Source organism: Leiobunum rupestre, chromosome 9 (genome assembly GCF_980474605.1).
Source record: "Leiobunum rupestre chromosome 9, qqLeiRupe1.1.hap1, whole genome shotgun sequence".
Lineage (NCBI taxonomy): Eukaryota > Metazoa > Arthropoda > Arachnida > Opiliones > Sclerosomatidae > Leiobunum > Leiobunum rupestre.
In genome coordinates, this window is record NC_143392.1 from 2453555 (window position 1) to 2476347 (window position 22793).

The 22793-nt window shown below is 36.1% G+C and overlaps 1 protein-coding gene across 1 annotated transcript; it reads left to right on the forward strand.

Annotated features, from left to right (window-relative positions):
• Nucleotides 1-15020: 15020 nt before the first annotated feature.
• On the forward strand, nt 15021-16551 carry LOC149926300 (uncharacterized). Its single transcript, XM_090159311.1, has 2 exons — nt 15021-15069; nt 15146-16551. The coding sequence occupies exons 1-2, from the start codon at nt 15021-15023 to the stop codon at nt 16549-16551; spliced, it is 1455 nt and encodes a 484-aa protein (XP_090015437.1).
• Nucleotides 16552-22793: the final 6242 nt, after the last annotated feature.

Sequence of the window (22793 nt, forward strand, 5' to 3'; positions counted from 1 at the left end):
TTATTTTATTTCTCTTATACAGTGGTTGATAATTTTGCTTAGAATATTTAAGGTGTTAGAAGGATTAAGAAAATGGGACTTAACAAACCAAAGAAGCAAAACATTTTCACGTACGAAACGTAATTATATTTTTTTAGCAAATAATGCCCTTTTTAGCAAAATATTTACAATTATTGAACTTCTGAATCACGTTTTGCACACGAAAATGTTTTGCTTCTTTATTTTGTAAAGTACCTACCACTAAAATTGGTTTCCTATTTGGGGTCTTGTGTTCGTTTGGTAGCCTACGTTTAGCGTCTTTGGGCCAAACTTTCAAATTATCTAGCGCTTGTCCAATTCATCGCAGAGGAAAGCGACGGATTGCGACGAGCCGACGAAGACTGTTATACATTCCACGCAGTAAACTTATATTTTTACTTAACCCGTATAAATCCTGACATTTTCTCACTCTCCGTTGATATTACCGGGCCTGGTTGGGGCCCAAGAAATAATCGGACCTTGCAACGGGTGCTAAAAATGATCGGTTATTGTTGAGGGCTTATAACCGGCTCTAGAAGTCATCGGGCCTTGTTTCGAGACCTAGACCCTCGATTTTGGCCCTAGACATTATCAGTACCCTCTGCGGACCTTAAACTGCATTTCCTTGCACGGGCCCTAGACTTTATCTAGTGCGAAACAAGCCTTGGAAATTATCGTGTTTTAAATTAATTCGTACTCCATAGTTTGGTGCTTTCCGTTGTCCAAGGGCCCAACCCAAATTTTTAACTTATAAGTGTGGACTTAAATGATCTTTTTAGTGCAGTACCGGGTACATTAAACAAGCTAAACATTCATTATAAAAAGAAATTCCCTTTAAACATTTTCTTGGATTGAGCTAATTTGGATATAGGAATTTTTCACTTACAAGCGATGCACAAGAGGGTGCATCGATGATCATGATTTTTAAAAATTAATCACAAATCATGATTAAATTAATGCCCTGTGACAAGCAGGGATAATCATTTAAATCAATTCTAATCATGCCAGGTTGCAACGTTAACAACCTGCCATCGCTTACAAGTGAGGATCTTATGGTAATTATTTTAGGTAAGTAGGGACTTATACACACTTTTTTGGGATGTTATAATCCTATAAAGGGTCGCGAACAACACCGTGGTCCAACCTCTATAGTAGGGTATATCGAAAAAATCGAAAGTTTGAACTTGGAGTTCCGCCCTAACCCATCCCAAACAACCAACCAATGATGGGTTTAATTCCTACAGACAATGAAAATTGTATTAGTAAGTACCAAAATTGAGACTTGTTAAGTTGTAGGCTACTAGACAAATCGTTTAAAGAAACTAGTGTCTGTTTAAGTAGTGTCACTATTAGTGCATGTCAATGCCTCGAAACTGGTTTTTGGTGTTAAACAATGGCATCACTTCCCTTGATCTTAAAGATTTCGAATTAAGCCATCACGCTTTTCAGCTCCACAGACGCTTAAAGAAGCTTTTGTGACCTCCTTAACTGTACGCCCCACGGCCTGAGTATGACACGGAAAAGCGTCATACAATGATACCTGGGAAGGATCGTCGATAAAGGAGCGAATTTGCTCGTCGGAAAAGCCACGTAGTACTGGTGGCTCATAGATAGTTTCCCTTTTCCAGTCCATCAGATCGTGAAAAATTTTCGCTTGGAAGTTAATAGAGGGCACAATCAGATCGTGAAAATTTTTCGCTTGGAAGTTAATAGAGGGCACAATAAATTTGCGATGATGAGCGTGTATCAAGAGCCTCACTTCTTGCTTTTAAGATGCGGAACACGGAAAAACCCGAACATCTCGCTGCTTATCTCCCAACATTGCAAATCAGGATGTTTTCGGGGTGAGCGTAAAAAGCATTGTGCGCAATGACAGGATCAATAATTGCTTGATACTTCTACGGTACTACCGTGTTTTGCTGATGCATTCCCAAAGATGTCTGCTTCCATCTTTGCAAGAATGTCTCGTTTTAGTCGCAAACCACAGGCATGGGAGCATACACAATAATGCTGCACTCTTCAGTACTGATACGTGTCGCATTTCAGTGGAAACCAGCGAAATTTTTGAGACTGTTTGAGGGGCGGAGAACCTCTCAAAATACCCGAAACCTCTCACTAGGCTTAATCTAGTTTTAAGTTACTATAGATTCCACATGTACCAAAATTTACACGGGGAAAGTCCATCCGAACTTTCTTTTACAAAATCGTTATTTTAGTAAAATTTTCGAGACTTTGAGGCTCGTTCGGGGATAGCAAATTTTATCCTATCGAGCCCAGCTTTTTTTGTACGAGTTACTGCCATCGTCCCACAAAACCTTTCTGCATAGTGTTTCATTCAAATTCAAACTTTCGATTTTTTCGATACACCCTACTCTATAGCTCCTAGTACAACGGTGCGCTACGGGTTGGACACTTCTTCAGGCGCTGGTAGGTATAAAAATTTAAACTAAATTCAGTGGATCCTTTTTTACTTCATTATTTTAAATTTAAAACGTTGGCAATTAACAAAATCAGCGTTAAAGTTTTCTTTATAACGTAGGTAGAATCGAAAAAAACCGTGATAGCAGGAAAAAAACCGCGTTATTAGATTGTACACATCATTCGCGAATGTGAATGATCATGGCCAATTAACTTTACCGAAATGGGCTAATTTAAATATTTTTATGTCCTTGAATATGCAGTATATACGGGTCCATTAACCTGGCCCGCCCAAATAAGCATTATTAAAATAACATAGCCTATCAATACGCACCTATTATGCACCATTACGAACCATTTTTCTCAAATTTTGCACCAGTGCCGTTTTGACGGAATTTAATTTTTAAATGGGCGGGCCAGCTTAACCCCAGCAAACACAAACTCGTCCCTTGGCCGTCCTATAGACGGCGCACGCGGATCTTCCCTTCCTCTTAGGATTGACGTTCCAATCGATGACCAAATGTGCGGTTTGTCTAGAGCCATAGTACGTTCCTGGGACAAAATTTCCAACGTCTAAGGGGGATGTCCTTCTACAGAACCTAGAGATATCTTTGGGCCTATAAATTGGTTCGATTTGGATGAATAGGGGAGGTTCACTGAAAATCGTATTCTGAACCTTTTTTTTAGTCGATTGTTACGTGTGGGAAAATTTCGTCCTCTCGTCCATTTGATTAAACAGGGCGAGATATGTGTAACGGCCAAGCCAACGGGGCGATACGTGGGGACATCAGATTGTTGTATTTATATACCCCGTGCACCGCTAAAGCATTACAGGGGTTACTCATCATCTGTCCCGGCCGAGCCGTCGACCTGTATACAAAGATAGGAAATGCTTCCTAAATCACATACACACAACGGTATACACCCGTATACCTGCATCTCCTACTCACGACTCACTCGTGAGTTCGTCAAAATTCACAACGATATAACGCATTACGCGTTCAAGATCGTTGATCGTTTCGTTATCCAGATTGTGGAGACCATTCTCGCGGATTGGTCTCCTTAACAAATGGTTCGTTCTCGGACAATTACGAACATAGTGCTCTGAGTCTGCTTCCAGAGCACCGCATATGCATTTGGGCGATGCAATATCACCCAAGTTGAACAGGTAGAGTGGGAACTTACCATGTCCACTTAGGATTTGCGTCAAATAGTAATTCGTGTTGAAGCTACCATTGACCTTAGGAAAGTACCTCTTAGTTACCTTTCCCTTCTCACTCTCATCCCATGACTCCTGCCACCTTTGAGTCGTCACCTCATTGAGCCACCTTTTAATCACCAACTTAGTTGGCTTCATCTCCTTCTCCTCGGGAAGATCGGTTGCTGATTTTGCAAGAAAGTCAGCCCTTTCATTCCCTACACACCCAGTGTGCGACTTTATCCAAGTAAAGTTGACTTGAGTCTCCATCCGTTTTAACACCTTACGGATATCATGGCATAAACCATGATTGTTTTTATGATTGCTTAATGCGTTAATAGCAAAAAGACAATCTGTAAAAACCGTTGCACCATCACCAGGACGTTGACCATGCGTCCTTAACCAGCAAATACCCTCGTGTATTGCTAACAGCTCAAGAGAAAACGCATCCACCTTACCATTAATGCGAGTGACCTCATTGTACACTTCCACACCATCTCTGTACACAGCAAATGCCACTCCGGCACCCCGACCGGATAACGAACCGTCAGTAAACACCTCTATCCCATTGCCATTGGGTAGTTGCTCTGTGATGTTTATACTGCTACTGACCGCTGGGTGGTCCTCCCATGGGTCGCCTGGGTAGAGGTAGTTACCACCACGTAACTCCACCCCACAATGCTTACTGTCTTCCCTAAAAGAAAAGGACCTGAACACAGCAGCTTCCTGACTCACCACCAGGTCTAACGGTTGAATACCAGCAAGGATCCGCAGCGCATCGCTCGAGACAGTCCGGTAAGCACAAGTAATACGAAGGGCCGCAATTCTCTGAATTGAGCTCAACTTCCTCACCATCACACTATTTTGCGTGCTCTTCCACCAAGCACCGCAAGCGTAAGCCACTACTCTCACAATACACCCATTGTAGATAGTCCTTAACGCTTTATGGTCGAGGCCCCACTCAACCTTTGCAAAACAAGCAATGCTTTGCACCAGCTTCGTCACCCGGACACTTACTTCCTCGAGATGAGGAAGAAAGGAAAGCTTGCTGTCGATGGTGACACCGACAACTTTCAACTTGTCAACATTTGCAATGTTGACGGCTCCCATCTTATAGATTGGGAGCCTTTTCATTATGGATTTTGCGGCGAAGGTGATAGCCGCCGACTTTTTAATGGAAAAATTCAGCTTATAGACTTGGCTCCACTTAGTCAATTTATCCACGATCACCTTACCCGTGGTTTCGAGAGCACGCCTGGACGTGCCCCAAAATAATGACTGCAAGTCATCCGCGAAGGCTTGGATTAGAGAATCCTCTGGATACTCAATCCTCAGTGCGCTATCCATAACCACATTGAATAGCAGAGGTCCACTGCATGAACCCTGAGGGCAGCCGCGGGTCAGTACTCTCCGTACACAGGTACTACCTGCCCTCACCACTGCAACTCTATCCTTCAGATAGTTAACATATGTCTCATATATGTTCTTCGGACACTTAAAGTTCCTTAAACCGTGTAGGATTCCTGGAATCCACACATTGTCAAAAGCACCCTCGATATCTAGAGATATCAGACTGGTGTGACAATTATTTTCTTTGTTATCCCTGATTTGGTTCACCATATTGGTTAGACAGTGAGTCGTGGATCGACTATGTCTAAACCCAAATTGCTTATCGCTAAGCAATTTGTTGCTGTGGAGAAAGTAATACAACCTTCTTGACAACAGCTTATCAAGCATCTTCCCTACCACCGGAAGAAGCGAGATTGGCCTGTAGGCCTTAGCGTCCTGCCTGTCTCTGCCTTCTTTATAAAGAAAAACTAACTTAGCAACCTTCCAAAGTTTTGGGAAGTATCCCATACTGAGGCAAGTGTTGAAAAGCCTGACAAACAACGCTGGGCAAGCTAAGAAAAATATCTTAAAGAGCTCGATGGTGATACCATCCTCACCAGGAGCCTTGCCCTTCTTAAAAGAGTTGATAGTCTCCAAGACCTCATCACTCGTAAATGGCTCATCATTCTGACTCATGAAGTCTTCGTGCAATGACTCCCTTAATGACGTCCACCACAACCATGTGAGAGTCTTCGTAGAGCACGATCACTTGTGCCTGAGGGTTGAAGACAGCTACAGCTGCCTTTGGATTGTCCTGGGAACATACGATCCTTGTTCCCATGGGTAAACCTATTACCCGACCGTTAATTGCATATGGTTCCTGTAGTAAGGCAATGTCTATAGAGCCTTCCTGGCAAGACTGCCTAAGCGCAGAGGTTGCAGTTTTGCCCTTGCCTAAGTTGACGTGGGGACACCCGTGGCGGACGTATTCCGACCACCCGTTGGGGGATTGGTGGTCTTCCTGGAACGGCCATCCACAAACTCTGCCTCCCAGACGCTTGGGATTACAGGAGTACGCCACTACTCCCGGCTTACTCTGAACCTATAATTCAAATTAAGCACCAAAAATTTATAAACTAAATTAAAACTTTATTAAAGCATTTTTGGTACAAATAAATTTAAAAAACAAATCTATCAAAAAGTTTAAAATTTGACGGAAATCGAACAGTTTACAATAAAAATTTATTTTTTTAGTCGATTTTTAAATTTCAACGCCACATACATTGGAAATTGAAGTGTTTTCGCGTATAAAACAAAAATAAAATTAAAAAAATTACTTAATTTCACAAAATAATCTGCACTATTATAATATTTAGAAAACTAGGTTTTACCAGTATGGCGGACACGGCCAAACCTACGGAATTCTTTAGCAACAAAAAATATAATAAAATAAAAATAAAAGATTACAATAGAAATAATGGAAATAAATTGATAATTAATAATAAAATTCGATATAAATAAATGAAAAGAACAGTGGAAACTGGTCCCTAGAAATTGCTATTTTTCCAAGCTTTATTTTAAAATCCCACCCAAAACTCAGTTTTGGAAATACAATTTCACTAAATGAACTATCACAGTATACATTTATCTCTTAGGTTAACCAGTGAGTGAGAGTGAAGAATAATATTCCTTATATATAAAACTGTAACACGTACAGCGCCACAATTAACTTTCAAAACAATGAATCTTCCGTTACTTTTCAAAGAAACCACCACAAACTTACTTTTAGAATTACAATTTCACTCAATAAACTATCACATTAAAAATTAAACTATTAAGTTAACCAGTTAATGAGAGTGAAGAATAATATTCCTTATATGTAAAACACCGAATCCTCCGTTATTTTGCAAAGAAACCACCACAAACTTACTTATAGATATACAATTCAACTAAATAAACTATTACAGTATAAATTACATTTTTAAGTAAACCAGTGAGTGAGAGTGAAGATTAATATTCCTTATGTGTAAAATTGTAACATTAGGTACAGGGCCAAACTGAACTTATAGATGAAACATTTTCTTCCTACCTCAGTAAAAACCACATTTAAAAAATATTAGATTAAAATGATTAAAAAGGCAAAAAAATAATGATAATACTTACTCTTATAATAATAAATTAGCGGTAATAGAGAGAACAGTTTTTCAGAATTAATTTACGTTAGTGTGTTACACGCGTACATGGCCCTTCTCCTTATAAGTGCCCAAAAGAATGGCGTCGAACAATAGAAACTACAAGCAGTGCTTCCAGATATTTTAGGACTTATTTTAGCAAAAAATATTCTTAAATTAAACAAACTAAAAAATATTTTAAAACCAATTACAATAAACATAATGCAAATATTTAAAGTTAATCCTTAAAAATAATTACTTAAGAAGAATTGTTAAAAATGGTACCTTACAATTTTTCAAAAACTTTAAATAATTAATTTCACTAAATCACGTTAAATAAAGCAGTAATAAAGTTTGAATAATATTGTTTCTAATTATTTTTCGTTCATTGATTAATTTTAAATAAATATCGCTACGATTAGCTCAATTGACGGCTTTTAAAATTCATTTTGCGCGTGAAAATACCTCTACATGTTATGGTCAAAAAGCACACAAAGAAGGCTGTGTGCTAAAACGTCATTTCAAAATCCGTCAATTAAAAATAAAAGTGCAGTCTGAAACAAATTTAAAACTTAATTATTCATAAACGTAATTTGGCGATTTGTGGGCGAAACATTTCGGACGAATAATAGAGATCTATGCGTCGTGAATTGGGGGTGAATATTGGATGTCGCGATATTTGTATTGGAGGACTAGAATGGGACGTCCGTATTTCATCCCGGAATATGAATTTTGGACGGGACCTAGTTGGGCTTTATGGACCTGGCAGGAACGTCCCAGCAACGATTTGTGTTTGCTTGGACGATAGCCCACCCAATTTCTAATTTCCAAAAAAACATAGCCTATCAATACCCACCCATTATACACCATTACACACCGTCATTTTCAAATTTTGCACCAGTGCCGTTTTGACGGAATTTAATTTTTTAAATGGGCGGGCCAGCTTAAAGATGCCCGCGCAAAAAAACTATAGCCTATAAATACACCCATTATGGACCACCATTTCAACAATCAGCACCAGACTGATTTTTTGAAATTGAAACTTGTAATTTTTCACATTCGAGTTTCCTCTTTTTACAAAGTAATGTTTCAACAATATTTTTAAATATTTCAATATTGTTTTAGTATTTAACACATTTTTCTCAAGCTTTTATTTTTCAAGACATAAGCTACGTTTAGCTGAAGTTCAAATCGGCTTACTTGGTTCACATAGTAATACCGAACTGAATTCATTGTGAAGCGAAATGAGTTTGTCACTAGATATCGAGCGTAAAGGTTTTACAATTGATATTTATTTCGGGAAAGTTTCTTTTAGCAAGACTGAATAAATCTATAATTATTAACAAGTTTCCTATTTTAACTCGTTGTCGCTGCTAGCACTTAAGTCGGATAAACCTACTTGCTTAACAGAGCCGTTCACATTTTTTTAACAAGGAACCAAAGAGTTGACTTTTATAAATAGTTCGCGTAACTATCAGGAGCACAGTTTGAAAACCCTGATATAGACTATCAATATGAACTTTGAGCAATTGATCAATTTCAAAAATTGTAGTGCATAATGGGTGCCAATTGATGGGCTACTTTTAAGGCTGAAAATTTTAAATGGGCCGGCTTCATTAACTTGGCCTGCCTAATTTGAAATTCATATATCTCTGAACCCAGTGTGGTGCAAATTTAATTAAATTGTTTTCTGTTTCGAATTAAAATAATAATTTCATATAAACCCACAAATTTTAAATTTTTAAGTGGGGACTTCAATAATCTTTTCAATGTAGCACCGGTGACTTTTAAAAAGTCACACATTCCGACAAAACACGATCTCCACCATATTAAGATTTTCTTAACTTGAGCTCATTTGTGTGTAAGATTTATCCTTAATCGATCCCAGCAAACACAAAAGGTTCCTATGACATTCCAGGGAGCTCAGTTTGGGAGATTTATGTTATCCATATGATATCCCAAAAACAAGAAATGTCGATTTGGGGACGTTCCTCGGGTAACCAAATGTCATCAGTATCCTTATCCCTAAGACATCCAGTAGAGGGAAGTTGAGTCGTTTAACCGATATCCCACGGACTTTGGAGGGAATTTCATTAGGTCTTATTTTGGTGCTAGGAATATTCTAGGGATATTGGATTGAATATTGGAATATCTCGTTTGCTCCCCGGCATATTCTGAGAACATTAAATTAAGTATTAAAAACTATATATTTCCCCCAGGTATGTACATAGTATATCCAACGAATATTAAATTGGACATAAAAGAGATATCCTTAGCTTTTCATAAATATGCAAAAAATGTACAACGCTTATTAAATTGTTAAACAATTTTTAATTTTAAAATTCATGATTTAGATACATTTGCTTTTAAAATAACATTTAACATTTTTAAAAATTGATGTTTACATTCAGTTACAAATGAATTATGTACACTAATTTGTCATTTTATATGTTAACAGAAAAGGCTATAATTAGTAATAAATCTTCAAATAGAGCTTATTTAGATTTTCTTCGATGTGATGGATTCCTTAGATTTCACTCTTGTCGGAGGAGTGGTTAAACCATGATTTAATTGGTTTTTCAATATCAGTAATTGTAGCCTGTTGAAACGTTTTAGAGCTTCGAACAGCGTCTGATTTAAAATATAAAAAATTCGTTTTTAAAACAAATTAAAAACAAACTAGGAATAAATTACAAGAATAGGAATTAATTATATAACCTATAAATATTTTCATTAATGCGGCAGATTTTCTGGTACTTTTAGTATTTTTTACAACTGCTTCTAAGGTTTCAAATATTTCCCTTTGGTTAGTTTTCAAAATTTCTGAATTCCGAGAGATACTCCGTAGCCTTGCTATATAAAAATGGACATTGAAATTAGAAATAATATATTCGATTTAAATATTGTAACTTTCTGAATGACTTACATTCGCTAACAGAAACCATACGACTAGATGCAGATATTGATCGGCCAATGTCAGAGCAATTCTTTGAAGTACTTGGGGTGAAGCTTTGTCCAAATTTATTTCCTGATTGCGACTGTGAAATTTCATCTCCTTCGGAACATACGGAGGTTCCGTTTGGCACTTTCCTAATTTTGTCTATTTAGGAATAGGTCCTACAACCTAATCAGTCGACTCTACAGAATCTAAATAAAAAAAACCAAACCATTATATTTGACCTTGTAATTATAACCTGTAATTAGTATAAAAAATTTCCATTTTGAATTACCTTCACTGACTCTCAAGTCATCATAGTTCAGGAGGTTAACCGTATCTATATCATGTTCTGTTACAATTAACATATGCGTGCGTGTTAATAGTTGTAGTTATTTTACATGATTGATCAAAAAAAATGAAGTGAAGCTCTTCGGGACAAAATTAAAGATACCAACCTGAAATTAGATTCCCTAACTTCGCAAGTTAACAATCATGACTTACGTATCAAAAACCTAGAATCACTTCAAGGTGATGTTGAGGGTCGAAAATACCAAGCAAATGATCTTGTTGACCACGTTAAATCTAAATTTAACGCCAAAGATAGAACAATATTAGAAATGAGCTCAAGAATTGATTATTTAGAAAGTGAAGGCCGTCGGAACAACCTAGTGATATCGGGTACACATGAAAGACAAGGAGAGGATAGGAATCAGCTAGCCAGTGAAGTTAATAATATTATTTCCGAGCTTTTGGGTTGGACCGGCACTCTAACACCTTTCCAAGTGTATAGACGTGGCTCCCCTTCCGAACTTAACGATCGAAGAATTGTACTAAAACTCGAAAATGTAACGGCTAGATACGAAATTCTTAAAAACGCGTATAAATTAAAGGGGAGCAAAATCTTCATATCCCCCGACTTTACACCACTTCAAGATAAAGCCCGCTTTCACTTAAGATCTTTTATTAAGCAGGAAAAAAATAATGGCGCAAAATTTTGCTCTAATTTTGTAGTTCAAATGGGAACAGATAACTATATTTACGATGAAACTAGTGACAAGGTCGTTAAAAAAACTACCAAGGCCTAACCCAACATCTTTGTTATATTTTTTTTTCTTTTTTTTATATATACTCGTATTTATGAAAATAGTCTATTGTAACATACGTAGCGCTAACGCAAACCTTGACAACCTATTTGCCGAAATATTTTCCTTAAATATTAATCCTGACATAGTAGCTTTATCGGAAACGTGGTTTAGAAACGGACTGACTTACTATATCCCGAACTATACCTTTTATGGATCGGGAAACCATATTGGCGGAGGTGTTGGATTCTACTGCAAAAATTCATTAAAGATCTGCCCAATGTATAATCTGACTGTTTTTAATCAAGACATAGAAGCTTTCGCTGTTAATCTTGCTGAGACCGGGCAATATCTCGCGATTGTTTATCGACCGCATAAAGGAAACTTTGACTGTTTTTTAGATCACTGTAACAGTTTGGTGAAGTCGTTGGGCTCTCCAAAATCACTTAAAACGATAGGAGGTGACTTTAATATTAACTTTCATAAAAAGTCCCCTTGCGGGGACGCTCTGATCGACCTATTCTCTAGCTTTAACCTAGAATCCACTATCACCGACTATACCAGGGTAGTAGGAGACACGTCGTCTTGTATTGACAACATTTTTTTCAACCATAATGTAGAATGTACTGTACTAAATAATATAAAAGTTTCTGATCATTATCCCATTATCTGTAATAGCGCGTCAACTATCCAAACGTCACCGCCCACTTTGGCTAGGAACTTAAGTGTAAAAAATTTACAAAAATTGGTCTCACACCTTTCTAAATTATCCTGGTCCGACTTATATAAACATGAAAATGTTAATACAGCCTACGACTGTTTTCAAAAAATTATTACGATTTCCTATAACAAGTCGTTTGAATTAAGAAATATCTCTCCGGTGTCCGAAACCTGGCTCACTCCCGAACTAAAAAAGTTAATTAAGTATAAAAACAAATTATTAAAAACCTCCAAAAAAAATCCCTCGGTTGAAAATATTCAGACTTTCCGGTCTTATAGGAACTATTGTAACAACATGTTAAGAAATGCCCGCAACGCGTATTATATGAACTTACTTCGCAATACCAGTAACCCTAAAGCGAAAAGGAGAACCGTCAACAATCTTCTTGGTCGCAACTCATCCAAAATCAAAGACATTCCAATAGACTCGAGTAAACTAAACGAATATTTCACCTCGGACGCGAGTATTATTCAACCAAGCTAAGATCTATCCTCTATCGAGAGTGTCCCTAACTCGATGGCTCTTTTCCCTGTAGATGAGACTGAACTTCAATCCATTATTCAAGAACTCCCCTCGTCTGCCCCTGGATATGATGACATTCATCCGAAAGCGATTAAATACGCCGCAAAATACTTACTTTTACCTCTGATGTTTTTAATTAACCTTTCTTTCACAACCGGTGTATATCCCGAGAAATTAAAAACTACAATTATTATCCCCATTTACAAAAAAGAAGACCCTAGTGATCCCAAGAACTACCGACCGATTTCCCTGATATCTTTCATTGCAAAAATTTTCGATAAAACGTTCCAGAAAAGACTTTTAAATTTCTCAGATAAATTTAACTTACTTTCAAACGCCCAGTTAGGATTTAGAAAATCCAAAAATACTATGAACCCGCTAACTACTGTTTATAATAAAATCCTGACGGCACTCGATAAAAGCGAGATTGCTATCGGGGTGTTTCTCGACTTACGAAAAGCTTTCGATACCGTCTCGCACAAAAGACTAATCAAAAAACTCTATCGATTGGGTATTAGAGGCGCTGCCAGTAGTTGGCTATTAAGTTATTTATCAAATAGACCCTGTATGACTAGGGCTAATAATAAAGTCTCCACCACGAGCATACTCAGGGCGGGCGTTCCGCAAGGTTCTATTATCTCCCCCCTGCTTTTTAACTTTTTACTAACCAACGAAATTAACGCGCACCTATCCAAACTCTATGACTGGCTAACTAAAAACGGGCTTACCTTAAACATTAGCAAAACAGAATTTATGATATTTGCGAACCGTGGAAAAAAAGTAGACTCCTCGAAACACCATATTAAAATCAACAATCTAGTCCTAAACCGTACCGACTCCTACAAATATCTCGGTGTATGGTTCGATAGACACCTTAATTTCAACGAACAGGTCGACCGAGTCTGTAAATCCCTAACTAGAGTTTGTGGAATGTTATTCTATAATCGCACTGCCATCCCCCGCCACATTCTCATCGAAATTTATCACGCACTGTTTAATACTGTACTGTCCTATGGAATCGGCCTCTGGGGAAATACTACTAAACAAAATATAGATCGAATCCATTGTCTCCAAAAGAGAGCAATACGTTCCATTTATAACTTAAATTTTCGGGAGCATACTCACGATTATTTTATGAAGAGCAAAATATTAAAAGTTGACCAATTAGTTAATTTCCAAAGCTTAATTTTAATCTTCAAAGAAATTAATACTAGTAATCTCCCAGATAAGAATTTCGTGATTAATACTTGCATGTCCAAAACGCGAACTCATAATTATTTAATTGTACCTTGTTGTAAAACGTCCAAAAAAATTACATCTATTTTCTACAATGGTGTTAAACTATTTAATTCACTCAGCCTGGATACCCAACACGCAGAAACTATACAAATATTTAAATCGCGCCTCAGAAATTTTAATCTTAATCTAATTTAAACTGTTAAAAGCTAATTCTATTCTCTTTTTTTTATATATTTTTGTATAATTTATTTTTACTGTGTCTTTTTACTGTTCTTTTTTTTCTTTTGTTTTGTTGTTGTAATGATTTGAAGTTGTTGTGTAAACCTAATATCTACGTGGGGGCACAAGTCGCAAGCTGACTTAGCCCTATAATACCGCCTCATTGTATATATATTGAAAAATAAACAAACAAATTGAATTGAAAATTGATTCAAGCAAATTTAAACCAGTTTATCAAATTCTGCTAATTCCACAGGTCTTTTTTGACATTTTCTTTGAGACCATTCGTTGAGTTTCCAACTGAAATAGAAGTTTTTAACATTTTGTTGATTAATTATGTTTCAAAATCTAATCATTTATAATAATTGTTTAAATCAACCAACACACTGAACACATCTTAAGCTTTAACTTAAATTGATTAAAAGTATAAATATCTAAATCAGAGCCAACTCTAGTTGACATACTTAACATTAAAATAAAAATTAAAATACTTGTTCGGCCACTTATTTGTAAATTAACACCATTATACTTACATTCTACGGAAAACAGCTGACGCTCAGTAACCTAGACGGCTGGAACGTGGCCCACGGTGCTAGTCGTAAATTGATTTTAGGCTTATAGAGCCAAAGGCCTAACTCGCAACCTACAATAATAACCCATTAATTAATATCAATAAAAATATGGTTAAAACGAAATGACATGAAATTTAATAGTTACCTTCGATTGTAGTAAAGCTAATCGTTGAAATTTAAAAGAAAAGCAACGCAAATATAAAAATTTGGAGCCGGATAACGTGTGAACCGTACATTTACACTATAGAGCATTGACGTTAGGCGGGGCTAAGAAAAGTCACATGACTAACGCGTCATATCCGTAATTCAAAATCGGTTTTTGGAGGGCAAACAGAAAATTTGGAGGCAATTTGGCTAGGGGTTTGGTAATTTTCACTACCTTTTTTAAGTGATTTTAAATAAGTTTTTTAATCAAAATGGTTAGTTTTTGTGCTGTTTATGGATGTTCAAAACGGGCAAACAGAGACGGTTCTAATTTATCATTTTATCGGTTTCCTGGCCTGAAAGAAAATAGTAAAAACCGGGCCTTGGTTAACCTAGCACATTTAAGGCGGAAAAAATGGATTAATGCAATAAATAGGAAAGATTTAACGATGGAGAAGATTAAATATGCCAGAGTATGCTCCTTACATTTTACTACAGGTGAGATATTAGTAACTTTTAATAATAATTATATGTAATTGCTTTTGGGTAGATTTTAAAGTATATGTTATTACAGGAAAACCAGCTTCTTTGAAAGATGATAGAAATCCAGATTGGGTTCCTAGTTTAAACCTAGGTTATGGGAAAAAGCTAAAAGAGGATAAAGTTTCACTTCAAAGAAAAGAACGTGCATTGAAAAGAGCTCAAAACAAATTCCCTACATTAAAGATGATTCCCTCACATTCTGAAGTCGATGTAAACATTAGTGATGGTGAAGTTGATTCGAATATTAGTGATGATGGAAATGAGTTAAATGAAGGTAGAAATGAAATTGAAAATAGTAATTCAACAATACGCTGTCATGAAGAGTTAAAAGACTTATCTCGTGCAAGATCACTTCTTAATCATTATAATTACTCCTTTACATCTCACAAATGTATTCAAACTTCAGTATGCACTCAAACAAAAGAGTGCCAGACTAATTTAACGGGTGAAAAATTAGGCGAACTAGAAAGTGATTTAGTTCAAGCTCGTTTAGAGTTAAAAAAAATGCAGAATAAATTAAAATCTAGTATCATTTGCGAGGACAGCTTTGAAGATAATGCGAAAGTAAAATACTACACAGGTTTAAACTCTTTCGAATCATTAATGGTTATATTTAACATAGTTAAACCTTTTTTAGTTGTTAATCAGCTTTCTTCACTCACCAAGTTTCAGCAAATGATAATGTTTTTAATGAAAATAAGGCTTAATGTAGATTTTTTAGATTTAGGCTACAGGTTTAATGTATCTAACAGAACAGCATCACGTGTATTTTATTCATGCTTGGATGTATTTTTTTCTAGACTCGGTCATTTAGTTGTGTGGCCCTCTCGGGACAATTTATATAAAACTATGCCTAGATCTTTTGAACAAGTTTTTGGGAGGAAAGTAACTGTGATTATCGACTGCTTCGAGGTTTTTACTGAAAAACCTTCTAACCTATTAGCAAGAGGCCAGCTGTGGTCTCAATATAAACACCATCACACAGTGAAATTTTTAATCGGTGTAACTCCGCAGTGTTCAGTTTCTTTCCTTTCTGAGGCTTGGGGTGGGAGAGTATCGGATAAACATATTACAGAAAATTGTGGATTATTAGATAAACTTTTACCCGGAGACATGATACTAGCTGATAGAGGCTTTAATATAGCTGATTCAGTTGGATTTCATTGTGCTGAAGTCAAACTACCAGCATTTAAAAAAGACAAAAAGCAGCTATCTCCTTATGAAATTGAAGACACCCGTAAATTAGCTAGTGTAAGAATTCATGTGGAAAGGGTAATTGGGTGTGTACGACAAAAATACACTATTCTCGAAGGGCCTGTCCCGATTGAAATGCTAAATGATGTCTCTGATAATAACGAAAAATTAGCTACTATTGACAAAATTGCCCAAGTTTGTTGTGCATTATTTAATGTGTGTCCATCAATTATTAATGAATAAACTCAACGCTTTTAAAACTGTAAAATCGTAGAAATTTTTATTTCAAAATAGGAATAACTCGCCACATTTTGTACTTAAAAATATTGCTTTTGTTGAAAATAGGAACATTTATATTGTGCGACAGGTTTTACAGACCCAGGGTCCTTTTGGTGTTCTCTTTAGCCCAATGCATTTAGTATGGTACCATATAATATCACAGCCAGGAGCTTCGCAAAAAATCATTCTTTCTTCGTTACTAACTTTACCGTGGCAAATGCACCAAGTTTTTGAATTTGGGTCATCGGCGGGTGAAGGGTTTTTGTTAGCTGCAGGCTCTTCAGTTACTGATGATGGCAAAGATGTATTCTTGTGATTGCCATTTGTGAAATACCTTGCCAATAATTCCACCATGACTGCATTCTTGAAGAAACAAGTTGCCTTGGCCAAATTTTTCTCCCAGAACTCATGATCAGGATGAATTCTTTGTAAAAATATTTCTCCGTTTTCAGCCCACACAACAAAATCACAGTATTGTTTACTGCAAATGAATATTTGAGCTTGGCATTGATAATAGTATGTGTGTTGTTTATTTAGTACTAACTCGTCTCCACTTTTGACTAGGCAATTTTTTTTCATGGCTAGGTCTGCCACAGATTCTCCTTTGATGCAATAAGGGCATTTCAGCTCTACGCAACCTTCTCCATCACAATTGCAACTGACTAATGCATCAGGGGAAGCCCCCAAATGCGGATATTTAGGGTTGATTACCAAACCTGCCCGTGAAATTTTAAGGTCACAAGAATCATGATCACACTTTACTTTTTTCTTGTATGCTTTTAAAGCTACATTTTCGTGGCTGCACCCCCATTCAGTAGCTTTACTTTTAAATTTGCATTTTTCAGGATAGCAAATTGACTTGATAAGGCTTGGACTAGATAGAGCGGATTTTGTATTGCACGCTGCTTTAAACTTGGACGCAGTTATCCTCCCAGCTCTGAAATCAAACCAAAGTTGTGATTTTGCTTGATTTCTGGTGTTCTTTTCAATTTCAGAGGCAACTTCTTCCGTAATACTGAGAGCTGTATTGTTACTTAGTTCAACAAGTTGATTATAATTTAGCTTAGTATTATCTTCTGAGAAAAGACCCTTGAGGCAATTAGTCGGGAGAGGCTTTGGAACAAAATGGTTGGAGTATGATGATGTAGAGGCTAGCACAACTGGTTTTGGATTTAAGGAATTTAACAGTGCGTAGATATCTGCTTTCTCTGATTCAGATGGAAGAGGTATCTTACGTCTCTTCTTTCCTTCTTTAGGAGTTTCTCCATTTTCCAAAGCCTGGCATTTTCTCTTTGAAGAGGAAAGATCAATATCTCTAACTCTGGCATACTTTACTTCGCGATCACTTGGAGCTTTCCACTGGCATAACAGCTCAGTGCAAGTCATTGGCCCTTCACGTTGTCTAATGGCATATTCAATGAAAAACAAAATAGCTCCAACATGCGAGCATACTTCGCCTAGCCCTGCAACACACGTGCAATGTCCACAAACAATAGTGCCCATTCTGTCTGAGATAATCCACGGTTGAGTGGGTGCAACATCAAAACATTGAGAATGCTTAACCTAATAATGTTTGTTTCATCAATTTAAATTTAGACTCAAGCTCTAGCAAAAAAGAAACACTTACTTTTCCCAGGAATACAAAATATTGGTCAACTTCTTTCACAATTAGTTGACGAACAAAACCAGATATATAGAATTTATATGACTCAAGGCTTTTATATGCCTTCAATTCGCCCAAAGTGTAGGTACTTATATTGTGGATTAGATAAGTAAATACATCAGGATACGAGATTTCTGGCCATAGCCTAAGCTCAACACTTTCCTTAGGCTTAAATAAATATGGATCGATGCCATTAATAATCTTAATTTTCTCTTTATACCGATTGGCAGCGTCTTTATTAGACTTCAACAATTCTTTAAAATAGTCACTCATGATAGTGGTTCTTTAAAACATTACAGATAAACTCTTTAAACACGTTACTTATAGGTACTCTTATGCTATTTCACGTTTGCCAAAATCTGCTTGCCCTCCAAAATTTCAAATCTCGGGTTTAGAAACAGACGCCGCTCCGTTGCTATGGCAACTGAGGCGGAGCTAAGGGGTAGTGTCAATACTCTATAGGCAAAAATGGCGTCGAATTAAGGAGAAAGAGACGGTTAACCTTTTTTTTGAATAACCTAACTCCCCCCCCCCTCTTGGCTGGAAGTATCACGTGTTTGCGGTGCCATCTATATGCAAATGCTTAGGAATAACAAAAATTATAGGAAATCAATGTTAATAATTTAAAAATATTTAATTATGTTAAAATAAATCCTTATTATTTTTTTTAATATTTATAAAAACAAACTGTGTATATTTTTTTTTCGGAGTATTTCTTATGACGTGCGATATACGCCGCAAGCTTTTCTGCGGCGCTGGTGATGTTTGTTTTTTGGATATCTTAGGAACGTTTCCCGTGAAGCCGATTGTGGAATTTGTTATATGGATATCCTAAAGATATCCCTAGGTTATGGGGTTTTGAATTTTTTTTGGATATTCCAGGTATATTCCTAGAAATTCAAATTTGGATGGGGCCTGAAAGGGAGGTTTGGATCTTTTTCGGACATCGCTTGGGTCTTTTGTGTTTGCTGTGTTGTATAAGTGGGGACTTTTACGATCTTTAAAATAGATAATTGGGGACATTTACACACTTTTTGTATATAAATCGTGTTTTGTTGTCTTTACTATAAGTTTGGCTTCTGATTTAAATAGTTTGTGGAATTTCATAATAACTCACAAATTTGAATTTGAAATGTGCGAACCTGAAATACCTTTTGAAAGTAGTTCCGGGGACTTTTAGAAAGTAAAACGTTTTGTTGAAACCGATCTCATTGTACCAGATTATTTCTTACAAAAAATAAGTTCTAGCCAAAAAAAACCTTAATCGAGTGGAGATCGGTTTTTGAATATGTGTGGCTTACGATAATTCCCAGGACATGCATTTAAATCATTGATGTTCCCACTTATAAATATAAAATTTGCAAAAAAAGATTCCTTAAATTCTAAACCGAAGCAAATCTAATTATAGAGACAACAAAACACTAATTATACAATATTTCGGCAAATATACCAAAAATGTGTGTATGTGTCCCCACTGATCTATTTTAAAGATATAAAAGTCCCTTCCACATAAATAGGCTCTAGCTCAAAAAATCTTAAAAGGGCCGAATGTATGATATTTAAAAAGTTCCCGGTTCTACATTTAAAAGATTATTGATGTCCCCACTTAAAAATTTTAAATTTGTGAGTATAGATGAAATTATTCTTTTAATTCTAAACAGAAGTCAATTTAATTAAAATACATCATTTCGGCAAACAACCCAAATTGGTGTGTTTATGTCCTCACTGATATATTATCAGATACGTAGTAAGTCAGCACTTACTTAAGATTATTTCTTACACAAATGAGCTCTAGCTAAGAAAACCTTTATTGGAATGAGATCGGTTTCAACGGAATGTGTTCCTTACTAAAAGTCCCCGGAACTACGTTCAAGAGATATTTCTGGTTCCCACATTTAAAATTAAAATTTGTGAGTAATGATTAAATTCCACAAATTTTTTATCTTTTTATCCAACATTTGGGGACATTTAAAAAGTCAAACATTCGATAACTAGCGATACACGAAATAATAGGATACTCTTATAATATTACAATTTTTGTGTTTTAGAAATATTTATATAGATGGTTCAATCACTGAGTTGAATTATCATAGAAGAGTTTGGCTACAGAAAAAGTAGTCCATAGATGGCGCTAGCGACACTGTGTAACCCCTTCAGATATGTCGGCGCTTCACTACTGTACGTCAGTGTACTGAGATTATGCCTAACATACAGGAGATGGTGGAATATTTAAATTGTTCAAGCTTGTTTCGTTTTTAAACTTACAAATTTCGAGTAGCTATTTTTTAAATAATTATATTTTATCAAATACTATAATAATAATATAATTACTCAAATAACGAAATGAAATTTGACTTTTTTATTTTTGAAATCTAATGAAATTTTAATGTTTAGGTTTGCTTTGATTGCTTGCTTAAAGTTTTCTTTTTTTGACGGCTTTCGCGATTTCGGTTTACGTTTTTACATATAAAATGTAAACGTGAAACTAAGTATAGATAAACAGCTTGCGAAGTTAGCGTAACAAAATGTGACTCGCAACCAATGGCTAATGCGGTGAAATTTACTATTGAAAACACTTCATTCGTAATTTTCTCAAATAAGTCTTCTGTTGGTTATTCACTATATTTTTTTACAATTCGTTCAATTTCCTGCACTAATGAGAACAGCTGTTGTGATGGGTAAATAAGTCTACCCCTGGTTCTCAATTCTACCAGAAATGCTTCCGGCATGTAACTTCCTTCTTTGTCTCTTGTCGTTAAAAAACATTGGTCACACACTTTAAATTTTCCCAATTTGGCAGCTACATATCCGGCCAAGTAAAAAATAAGGCAGTCTTCAGCTGTTTTTTTGGTTAGAGCTACTTTCTTGACAATATGATTGCTGCCATATTTGAATTTCTTTAAAGTCCGCAGAGAGAAGAAGTCTGTCAATTTCTCTTTCTATTGTCGTTTTGGGGTTATCCTTCTTTTCCCCAGCACTTGCAGAAATAGTTAGGAGTACGCTGGTTGGGTCATAATCTATGTTTGCTCTTTTTGGGGGTTTAACAAGACTGTGTACAGAAAGTAATCTGTACACATATAAAAAATGATTTGGAGTTGGAAGATCCTCTCCCCCACAAGACTGTCTTACCATTCCAAAGAACCGCTGTAATTAAAAAAATTGTTAAAACTAGAAGATATAGATTTTAAATATCATTAGCAATTAAGATTTAACAGATAATTACGACATGGGAGAGGTATGATTCCCTTCATTCCAGAGGTCACTATTTAAAATAAAGAAAAGCATTACCTCAAATGGGTCCTGGTTTAGTTTACCAGTTCGAATATAGCGAAACCCTTGTTCATTTAGCAAGGTTTTGGCTAATTCTATGGTACTCTTTAAAGTTACTTTTAAAGCAGCGCATGTTTGGGCACTAAGAAATAATCTTTGAGGTTTCTTTTTTTTCCCTTCTTTGGTAGCTGGTGGCTCTGGCAATGGAAGTTTCTCGTAATATGCTTCCAAGTTAACCAACCATTCAAGGTTCTCTTCTAATTCCTTAAATTTAAATATTTAAGTTATTTTCTATTAATCCTACTATTAAGTTTGATTTAGATTAAAACAAACCAAATTTACCTTTATTTGTCCATTAGTCATGCGTAAACTATTGCCAAACCTAGGGGTTCGGCTGTTCAGTAAATCAAACAGTCTGTTTAATCTGCGTGTAAAGGTAACGGTTGCATTGCAATTTTGCAAGCCCTCGAAACCAAGTTCTTTGTAGAAGATCATCGCAGTCGCTACGGAATTGCTAAATAACTACAAAAAAGCATGTTATTAAAATAAGTTTCAAAAAGGTGACAAAAATCTAAAAATACCTGAGTTGCCAGTCTAACAGATTGTTTTTGAAAATTGTTGGGGTTTACGTGCGCTTCAGTCAGCTTAGGTGCAGCTCTTAAAGATGAAGTCATATTTAGATCTGCTGACAGAAATCAGACAATTCTACTTTCCTTTCTGGTACCTAAAAATTTAATATCCAATATTATTAAAAAAATTATTTAAGAAAACTATTGTGAGAATTTACCTTGAATCTAGTAGCTTTGAGAAGGTTATTGCGAATACATTTGACTATGTGAGGAGTGTCACAAATGATGTATATCACATTGGATTAATCACAGGGATGTTGGAAACTGTTTGTAATATTTGCTCCTTTTGCACTGAAGCCCAAGGTTGTCAACGCTGATCGGTTCGTTGAAGCCCCATCTACAATTGCTCCGCTTTGATGCAAATAAATAATAGCTTGGAGAATGAGCTTCGTTAGAACAATGGCTGGTGTAGCACCTGCTGAGCAAAACGCTCCAATAGCTTGAACCCATCCACCCATTAAAGGCTGGAAATAAAACACTAACGCATGGTCTCCGTCTCTATTAGAGTGTGGTTCGTCTTCCACACCAACATAATCCACCTTTCCAATTACTTTCAATTCATATGGCCGAAAATCTAAATGCTTGCTAATTTGAATTTCATCAAACATTAATGTCCCTCTTATTTCATTTTTGGGAAGGCTTGA

Bases quoted from the DNA above. Each gene is read 5' to 3' on its own strand.
- LOC149926300 (XM_090159311.1), top strand. From the start codon at position 15,021: ATGGAGAAGATTAAATATGCCAGAGTATGCTCCTTACATTTTACTACA. The intron at 15,070-15,145 runs GTGAGATATTAG...ATGTTATTACAG, and splicing joins CTCCTTACATTTTACTACAG to GAAAACCAGCTTCTTTGAAA.